This window comes from Lutra lutra, chromosome 4 (genome assembly GCF_902655055.1).
Source record: "Lutra lutra chromosome 4, mLutLut1.2, whole genome shotgun sequence".
Classification (NCBI taxonomy): domain Eukaryota; kingdom Metazoa; phylum Chordata; class Mammalia; order Carnivora; family Mustelidae; genus Lutra; species Lutra lutra.
In genome coordinates, this window is record NC_062281.1 from 110,594,966 (window position 1) to 110,605,359 (window position 10,394).

General features: G+C 45.0%; 1 protein-coding gene across 2 annotated transcripts; it reads right to left on the reverse strand.

Annotated features, from left to right (window-relative positions):
* Positions 1-2,078: 2,078 nt before the first annotated feature.
* S1PR1 (sphingosine-1-phosphate receptor 1) lies at positions 2,079-7,196 on the reverse strand. Of its 2 annotated transcripts, none has more exons than XM_047727694.1 (3): positions 7,027-7,196; positions 6,400-6,624; positions 2,079-4,774 (listed from the first exon to the last, which is right to left on the reverse strand). In XM_047727694.1, exon 3 carries the CDS (start codon positions 4,610-4,612, stop codon positions 3,464-3,466), a length of 1,149 nt encoding a protein of 382 aa, XP_047583650.1. In that variant the 5' UTR covers positions 4,613-4,774; positions 6,400-6,624; positions 7,027-7,196; the 3' UTR covers positions 2,079-3,463. The 2 variants fall into 2 exon arrangements, with proteins under 2 accessions (XP_047583650.1, XP_047583649.1); XM_047727693.1 differs by having other exon boundaries at positions 6,941-7,066.
* Between the last annotated feature and the right edge of the window lie 3,198 nt (positions 7,197-10,394).

Here is a 10,394-nt window from a genome sequence, read left to right on the forward strand (position 1 = left end):
TTTCCAATATCACTAGATCAACTTTTATTAAAGAATTTAATTTTTCTACTTATAATGAGGCTAAAAAGCAAGAACAAACATTTGTCTTATGTAAGATATCTATTGAAATATTCTGTAGAATTGTAATCACATTTAATGTTGGGAATAAAGTATTCTTTTTAAAGATTTATTTTATTTATTTGAGACAGAGAGAGTATACAAGGGGATTGGGGCAGAGGGAGAGGGTCTCAAGCAGACTCTGTGATAAACCTAAAGTCTCACATGCAGCTTGATCTCAGGACCCCAAGATCATGACCTGAGCTGAAACCAAGAGTCTGACGCTCAACCAACAGAGGCACCCAGGTGCCCTGGAAATAAAGTATTATTGGATGTCGATTTGTAACTTTCCTGAATATTTATGAGTCAGAGGCACTTCAACAAGCATATATCAGGCATTGCTCCGATTGCCTGTTTTACTCCTCTTATAGAACACTACCTATGTCTTTTAATCAGAGCTTTATGGACATTTGTCTTAGTATAAAAATATAGCTACTGAGATTTTTTTTCACACTCAATTCTCAGGATACACTAAATTAAAAGCAGATATTTGTGTTGAGATAAAACCAAGGATTCCTTTATGTTAGCCATTACTTCTTGGCCAGAGGTAGGACTCTATCCCACACCTGCCCAGGAAAACTATAGTCCATGACTAGCTAGCTCTCTTGGAATGACATGCATGGTCTGGAATTTCCAGGAAAAATGCACATTCCATGATTGGATAGTGTGCTCACAGGTGGACAAGTGAGGCTGTCCTCTCTGACACTCATTGCAATGAGCTCCCCAACCTCCACCAGGGTCAGCTGCCCTACCTCATCTTCCCCATGTTGTATGAGTCACTGCTGTGCTTATAAAGATAAAACCAAGAGTAGGAACACTTATCTTCCATAGAAACACAAAATGGATGGCTTTTCCATTATGCTTGACTCTGTAATGAAAGCTCTAGGAAGTGAGTGCAGCATGAACTCATTCCTTCCGCCCCAGCAGACAGATGGATAGAGACATTCCAGTTTGTTTCCAGTCTTTTGTCTTCAGAGCATTTTTGGCATTTCCTTCAGGAAACTGGAGGTTGTGACCTAAGGTTTCCTTGGTTAACACACTTCTGTTTCCCACAGTTAACCTTACCCAGAAATGACAACTACTCTGTTAGGTGAGGTTTATCTTCATGTCCCAACTGTGTCCTGTGCATATTCAATGACAGTTGAAAGCGCAAATTCTGAAAGTAATAATAGGACTAAAGAGCCAAAGACACCAAAATCCTTTGAATTAATCCCCAGTGAAGAGGACAATAATGTTGAAACAAGAATAAACTATTACAGTAATTCTGTGATGCTTACAAAGTGCCCTTGCTCTCATTGTATAGTTAGAGAAAGTAATGGTTAAGATGTTAAAACTTTTAGATAGTATTAATTGAAAGTTTTCAGGTATGAGATGTATACTGTTCTACCAAGGTTCTGCAATTTGCTACTTCATTGATACCGTATAGTCCCATATTGTTCAAAGGATTGTCTGGGTGAAGCCAAGATAGTGTCCTGAAAAAAATTAAGTGATTTAATATATTATCTCCCATATCCATATCCCCATTTCTCCAGCATGTTGGTGGAAAGCCAAGAATGCAAGCTTTTGTTGATGGGTTTGCAATGACCTTGAGTTTCATAATTTAAATTAGATATACAACCACACTGTTGCATATATATTTTTTAAATCCATATTTTAGGACAAGACTTATTATATATAATTTACTTTGGCCTGAATATAATTTAAAACTCCAATAATTACATTTACTTGTCAATGTGGTATTTAGAAGTTGGTGGTTTTCATCGTGTTTTTTACTACTCTTCAATGTTAACTTATTGAAGTTTCTCTTCCTGAAAAAGATAGAGTGGTTTTTAACAAACCACATTTTTTTTCACACCCTAGTTTATCAAGGTAAAATCCTTTAAAGGGTAATAGAAATTTGCCCATAACTTTGATTCTAAAGAGCCACATAGTCAAACAGAATCTTAATAATTATTTTTTTAAAAATGCTCTTCACAGAGGAATCTTTAAAAAAAATCAGTTTATTAATGTTTAAAAGTTGATAAAGCTATGTGCAAAATGATCCACAAAAGTCAGAAACCTATTAAATACTATTTTTTTAAAAGACATTTTTCGGTTTAATTGCACTGAAAACCATACTAAAGAGACAGCAATATATTTTTATTTTTTGTAACATTTATACACATCTTTAATTGACTATTTAATGAACAGCTGTACTGAAAAACTTCTGGTATTCCCTATCAGTTAAAGTAATGCTTTAATGGCACAAGAGGGTTGTATTTTCTTAGGAAATACACATTCAACGGTGTTAACACAAGTTAGAAAAATCCGATAAAATGCTGAGACAAATACATTCAAAAATCACGGAAAGTACTTTTAACACAACAAAATACAACCATCCTGTTGGTTGCACTAATTCACAAAACACTCTGAAATAAACATCAACAAAAGTGCCAAAGACAGATGTATTTGTTAGACAGATTCATTTAGAAATCTCTCTTGGTTTACAGTCACCCCATCCCACCCCCAGTCAGTTTTCACCTGGGTTTGCTAGTTTGTTTCTCCTATGACACAAAGGATTCTGCCCCATACCATTTAGATAAATTGGAATGCCTTATGCAGATTTCAGCCACAATGGATAACCACACTGTAACATATTTCCTTGTAAAATTGTTAAAAGAGAAAAAAATCCAAGTGACTTTAACCAAATTCCAAAACTGATCCAGCTTACATGGAAACTTTGGCCTCAGCAAATAAAATTGCTTTACATCTCCAAACCATCTCCATTCCTCACAGTTTACCTCCTGGACACAGCCTACCTGCTACAGACCATCAAGAAACGGACCATGCCACAACCCCAGCTCTGATGAAGGCCAGGTAGTTCGAATATAAAGTAACAGAATTTTGAGGACGGGCATGAAGGGGAAGGGAGGGTAGGATATGCAGAGCATACCCAGAGAAGCAGAAGTGCACACAATCACTTGGGCTGAAAAGTAAGGTGAAAGAAAACATCTCCTCAAAGCTCCCCAAAGATGCTTTCACACTGGGACCTTAGTCTTCGAGGAGGGGCCAAATGAACACTTCAGGAGCTTGACGATGCTAGACCTTTGGCTCAGTGCAAAATCAAAGCTCCAGGGCAGGCGGGGCGGTGGGGGTAGGAAATAGATTCCAGGCCAGGACCTGATCTCCACCCTTCCCAGTGCATTGTTCACAGGAACTAACCCGCCAACACCCCTGCACCAGCAGGCTGCTCTTACTCTGCCCGTCCTCCCTCTGGCTCCCGGCAGCTCCTCCCTGGCAGCAGTGGAGACAGAGATTTTTTTTTTTCCAAACACTGGCTGGTGGGTCACCACACAAGAACTCTCCCCAAGGGTCGGCAGCGCTCACTTTAGGAGGAAGAGTTGACATTTCCAGAAGACATAATGGTCTCTGGGTTGTCCCCATCGTCCTTCTGCGGGTGGGAGGAGTTGTCCGACTTACTGCGGCTGAATTCCATGCCGGCAATGATGGGTCGCTTGAATTTGCCTGCGGAGTCCCCGCTGGGGCACTTGCAGCAGGACAGGATCCGGATGAAGGCCCGGCGCATCTCCTTGTTGGTCAGGGTATAAATGATGGGGTTGGTGCCCGAGTTGAGCACGGCCAGCACCAGGAAGTACTCAGCTCTGAAGAGGATATCGCAGGTCTTCACCTTGCAGCCCACGTCCAGCAGGAGCAGGATGAATAGGGGCGCCCAGCAGGCGATGAAGACGCTCAGGACGATGATCACTGTCTTGAGCAGCGCCAGCGACTTCTCTGAGCTGCGGCTGGCCTTCGACATGTTCTTGCGGAAGGTCAGGCGGCGGCTCCGAGTCCTGACCAAGGAGTAGATCCGGCAGTAGAGGATGACGATGGCCAGCAGGAGCAGAGTGAAGACCGTGGTGCAGAAGAGGATATAGTGCTTGTGGTAGAGCGGCAGGACGGTGGAGCAGTTGTAGAGCGCGCTGATGCAGTTCCAGCCCATGATGGGCAGGCCGCCCAGGATGAGGGAGATGACCCAGCAGGCGCTGATCAGCAGGAAGGAGCGGAAGCTGTTGCTCCCGTTGTGGAGTTTCATTTTCAACATCGTGATATAGCGCTCGATGGCGATGGCGAGGAGGCTGAACACGGAGGCAGACAGGGCCACAAACATACTCCCTTCCCGCAGAAACCACTGGGCGGGGGTGAGCTTGTAGGTGGTGGCACCAGACAAGAGCAGGTTGGCTGTGTAGGCCACTCCTGCCAACAGGTCTGAGAGGGCCAGGTTGCCAATAAAGTAGTACATAGGTCGGTGGAACTTCTTGGTTTTCCAAATGGTCAGCAAGACAAAGATGTTCTCTAGGATGATACAACAGCAGATGAGAATGAAGACCACCGAGCTCAGTTTAATGCCATTCTCCTTGTCCGCGCTGATGTTCAGCTTTCCTGTGTAGTTATAATGCCGGACGATGATGTCATAGTTGACATAGTCGGAGACAGGACTGCGAAGGGCCTTCACCAGCGGGATGCTGGTAGACCCCATGGTGCACGGTGTCTCCAGGAATCCGGGGGAGGCGCTTCTCCAGAAGAACGCTAGAGGGCGAGGCCGAGCGAGCCTTCACTTGCTGCGGGGGATGGTGGTTCCGTCAGAGAGATCCCGGCGTTTTTGCTTTTCCTTGGTTGGAGAGGCCCTCGGAAACCGCAGCTTTAAACAAGTCACAAAGAGGAGAGCGTCAGGGAAAAAGCCACAGTACACTGGCATAATTCATTCTAACTAAGGCACTGCTCCAGTTTTGTCTGGATTTGTTTTAAGGAAACTTGGAGAAAGCGCAAAGACTGGGATTAAAAAAAAAAAATCAAATTCACATTTCTTGCCAAATAAAGGGGAGAGGAAGTAAGGGTAGGGGAGGGAGAAAAAATAAAATTTACCTAAATTGAAAAGCCCAACTCAACAAGACGAAAACTCTCTTGTGTCACACCAAAATGGAAATGGAAAAACTAGAGAAGGGAGCCCCATTTGTAACACCTCTCCGGCCCTCTCACTACCCCCCTCTAACCTCCACCAAGTCTCCAGCTTGGAAGTTCTCTGACGCATTGGCCCGCTCACCAGCCGGTTCACCAACCAGCTCTTGGTCTCTCCTTCGAAGAGACCCAACCGCTAATATGAAGGTGGAGACGCACACCACCTCTGCTTTCTACCACCACACGGCTAAAAGATCTGAGAACCACCACCTAATTGCCTTGCAACACATTAGATTTGCACGAAAATCATTTGACAGAGTAAGTCATTCTTTGGGCTCTATTTATAACTCTCTAGGAACAGGTGTGCTCAGGGTCCGAGGGGTGTGGGCAGCCAAGCCCGCCCAGGCCTTTTGGTAAACAGGAAAGCTTACGCTTCTGTGAAGCAACTGCCTTTTCTTAATTTCTTCTTCTAGTTTTTTTTTTTCCTTGTAAACCAGTGCAAGAAAATATTAAGGTATTCAATGAAAAACATTCATAAGAGATTGCAACAAATCCCAGGAATTTAGTACATTCATTGATTGTATAAGGAGTATGTTTAGTTACTATGGGTTTGGCCAAAACACACATGGGCACACAGACAAAAGAGAGAAGTTAATACTACTAATGATAACGATACATGCCACTACATTCCTAATTCCAAGTTCAGAGCTTCTGTCCAGAAACATAAATGTAGGGCTGGTGCATTGCTGAACTACAGCCCGCCGTTTCATTTGCTGCCCTCCCCCAACATGTTGCCTCCTCTCCTAGAACTAGAAAGTGTGGAGGGAATGAAACGGCACTGGCTAGCAGAAGTCTGCTTGTAATGTTTCAAGATAACGCAGCAATGTGAAAGAAGTGGGGTAACAGAAACAGCAGTAACCGGGAGAGCAGAGGCTGCTCGCGCCTAGACGCTGTGCATTTCTCCCACCGAATTCCGCACCCTGCTCGCCGCCAGTGCAACTTTAAGCCCTTACCGCCCCCCCCCCCATATTCTTTGTCTATAGGATTTCCAAATATAAGCGCCTTTCCTCCCTCTGCGACCAACCGCAGGTTTCACTAACCCCCATCCCTGGTCGGGTTTACAGTTGGACTTAACCCTTTTCCAAACTTGGTAAATCACAAGTGCCCCATTCTTGGGCAATCCGATCGGGTTGGGCTCCTTAGCAGCCCAGGGATGAATGTTTCCAGCGCCCAGATATGGATGTTTCAAAAGTTGGTCTCCCCCCACCCCCGTTCCGGTTTAAAAATTCCTTTCTAACACTGAAGACCTCCTGCAGCGGGGATCCCCCGCGCCCCCGACCCGTGCTGGCAAGGCGCGCAGTCCCCTACCTCGCTCAGGCAGGACGAAGTTGCGTTGGGAGAGCTCCGGGTCTCCACTGCGCGCTCGGCATCTTGTTGCTGCCCGGGACTGACTGCGACGCTCTCCAAACTTACTCGAGTCGGGGTCCCCTCCCTCCGCAGCCGCACACTCCAATGGCCAGCACTGCTCGCCGCGGCCCACGCCGGCCCGTTAGCAGAAGTCGCCGAGCGCCCCGCTGAGGCTGGGTGGCTTCTCTAGGAAGAGGCGGGGAGGGGTTAATATCTCAACCCCCACGCCCTCAGCCAGTGGCTGGGGGCCTCCGGATCTCGGCTGCAGAGACTCGCTGTCCAGGAAAGATCTGGGGCAGAAGCGCGGGCACACACACACACACACACACACACACACACACACACACACCCCACTCCTCCCCCACAGGCAACCGAAAAAAAAAAAAAGAAGAAAAGAAAACAGAGAAGGGACGGAGGCTGGTGCCCCCTGGATTCTGATGTATAAATCACGGCCCTCGCCGTGCTGTCCGCCACTACGGGAGACCGTTCTCTCGAGTCTTACAAAAGAGAGGAGGTGGGGAGCCTTTGGAAACTTTTCTCCTGAGAAGTCTTAGGACGCAGAGGACAGCCCGGGGTCTCGCAGCGCACCTCTCTGGTCCCCTACACGTTGGAGTCCTTGATTGGATCGGAGTCCGGAGACAGGACGCGGCCCCCGCGGCCGCTTCTGCGCAGGCAGGGAAAACAGGGGCCGAGACCCCGAGAATCCCCGCCGCTCTCTGGGGAGGAGAAACTGGCAGGGCGCTGCAAAGAGACACGGAGGAGATATGCAGCAGCCTAGAAGGGAGAATGGCCCCGGAGGTTCCTTTACTTCTCCCCACCCCCCATCCCGCTGCTGCCCTGAAACTTGCGGTCTGAGGGGCAGAAGGTGGCTTTCCCGGGACTCGCGGCGAGATGGGCCAGCCCTGGGGAGACGCTGGGTAAGGGTTTCCCTCATTCAACTGGGCGCAAGGTCAGCCGTGTGTCCCAGATTCTGGCCAGTGGTGTTCCTTTGGGGAGATGGGCAGCTGCTGGGGCGTGAGAGTTTTAAAAAGCTTGGGCAGCTGAAGAACTTCCAAAACGGAAAAGCCGCTGCACCCAACCAGCTTAGTCTGAGGCCAGTGCCCTTCTCTCCCCTTCTACTCGGGAAAACTCAGAGGCCCCAAAACCTCAGTGCTTCCAACACGCCTACTCTTTTCTTTCGCTTAGATTCTACTTAAGACGGTGAGAGTAGAGTCGGCCTTGGTCAGCTCCGCCTAAATGACAAACTCAGAGCACTTCTGCCTTGCCCTGCTGCTACACTGAAGATTTCCACTCAGTCCCGGGTCGCATTGGCTTCCCATCCTGACAGATGTGAACTTAAAACTTCTCCGTGTGCAGTTTCAATTGACAGACACACCCTGTACCTGAATGACTCAGAAGGAGTCTAAATGAATAAACAGACCCCTGGCTTCTGGGATCTTATGAGTTTGCAAAAGAAGAAATCAAACGACAGTTAAAATCAAGTTCACAGCTGCCTGAAAGTCTTCATCAACGAGTTGCACCCAGCACATAGCCACAAATTCAACAACAGTACATGCATACAACATAGAAACTAAGATAACCGTCCTCTAGACTCTAGGGCTCTGGTTGGGTTTGAGAACTTACTTAAAAGAAGAGATATGTGGGGTGCCTGGGTGGCTCAGTTGTTAAGTGTCTGCCTTAGGCTCAGGTCATGATCCCAGGGTCCTGAGATCCAGCCCCTCCTGGGGCCCCCTGCTCAGCGCAAAGCCTACTTCTCCCTCTCCCACTCCACCTGTTTGTATTTCCTCTCTCACTCTCTCTCCCTCTGTGTCAAGTAAATAAATAAAATCTTTAAAAAAAAAAAAAGGAGAAGAAGTATGTTGAGTCTACCCTGCACAACATAAGGCAAAATCCACCCCAACCACTAATTTATGAGTTAAGGGAAAAGAATTAAAGTGAATTGCCACCCAAACTCTATCTATCATGATAGATATCTAATTGTTGGTCATTTTATTGATGAGAGAAATGTCACTCAGCTTTACTCACTAGATATCCCAGTTTGTATATGGTGGAGCTGGGTTCCACAACTTAATGCCATGTCTCCCAGATATGGCTCCCAGTTCAAACACCTTCAGTCAATAAATAGTTAAGAAACTGAAGTGTTCCCCAAAGGGAAGCAAACCTCTAGCTTTAAAATTTTTAAATTGCACTAATTTCTTGACTATCTATGTATAAAATGTATACAAAGATAGGCTAATGAATGTCCCTTTAAAATCACTTATTTTCTGACTATGCAACTCTAAAAACATATACAAAATTTATGCTAATAAATGTCTTTTTTTCACCACGAAGCATTTTCTTTTTTGCTGAACTGTTTTGTTAAATTTCTTTGTTAAATTATTAAATATTGCATTATTTAGCAAGACAAATTTATTTCTGCTTTTACCACCTTTAAAATCATTTAGACTTTTTTTAAAGAGTGTATTTTTTTAGATTTATTTATTTATTTATTTATTTGTGGGAGAGAGAGAGCACAGTCCATTTGTTATAGTTCATGGGTGTCTACTGACATATCATTATCATCTACAGTCCATAGTTTATGTTATGGTTCACTCTTGGTGTTGTACATTCTATGGGTTTGGACAAATGTATAATGACATGTATCTATGATTACGGTATCATGCAGAGTATTTTCACTGCCCTAAAAAATCCTCTGTGTTCTGCCTATTTATGCCTCCCCTCCCCTATGAATGTCTTTTTTAAAACCACTGATTTCTTGACTATATATTTCCTGACCCAGTGTATACAAATGTATAGTAATGAACATATTTTAAAACTTCTCATTATCTACCTATGACATGTGAGGTTGTATATTTGGGTAGCAGATTCTAAGTATTATACATGTTAACTCATTTAATTCTTCCAATGATTCTACAAGTTAGGAATGATTATTACCCTAATTTTACAAACAAGGAAACTGAGTCCCAAGGCATATTATATTAAGTAACTTGGTTAACGTGGTCTGTGACCATAGATTGGCTATAGGTTCTTAACCACATGTCCAAACCACTACAATAAACCTCAAACATGTCAAAGAATGACATGGGGAAAATAAGTCTTTTTCTTGCCAATACTGCTGGTGAGGACATCATCGATTCAGTATTACTCCAGTGTTTTAAAGAGCCCAGATATTGCAGGTGACTACTTAGAAATGTCCACCCTTAGTACACACCTCTAAGATGTAACATGTAGATGACCAGTCGGGCAAAATTATAAAGTAGACAGAACTATTTGCAGCAATGGCTTCCTTGCCAATTCCAAGTCTCTGGTTCCCACACATCTCTCTTCCCATTGCTCTCAGGAGAGGCCCTAGAATTGCATCCTCAAACTATCTCCTGGCTCTCAGCCCAGCTCCCTTTCCCCTGCTGCCTGGAAGGCCAGCCCGATGTTTTACCTTACTTCTCCCGGCGTTGAGGTTACCATCAGATGCCCAGTTCACACTGAGGTTGCACCATTCCACATTTCTCATTTCAAAGCAACTTTACTGTTCTTTATGCATGCTTTACAATCTCTTTTTAAGTGTTGCCAGAGAAAATACCATGTCACATTTGGGGCTTATACTAAAAAAAATTATCTGTCATTACTCTGCAACTCAGATTGAACTGAGCAAGCTGTATGTTTTGTTTGCTAAGTCTGGCAATTCTACTCTCTTTCCTAAATATGCTCCAGGTACTTTCCACCACCACCCCCCAATCCCCTGTAAAGATCCAGCCCTCCCTTCCCTCATCTATTCCTAGGAGAGCAAATAGTCTTCTACTTAGTGGAGAGAACAGTATCACTGAGATTCCTCTCCTCTAAGTTAACAGCAGCTTCACCCACCCTTAATTCCTGCCCATAGCTTTACTCCTAACCAAGGCAAACCCTTGCCCCATCACTGTACAAAGTCCCCCACCAAACTTTTGAAGACACGGCTCAAC

Coding starts and splice junctions, on each gene's coding strand:
- S1PR1 (XM_047727694.1), bottom strand. CDS start 4,612: ATGGGGTCTACCAGCATCCCGCTGGTGAAGGCCCTTCGCAGTCCTGTC.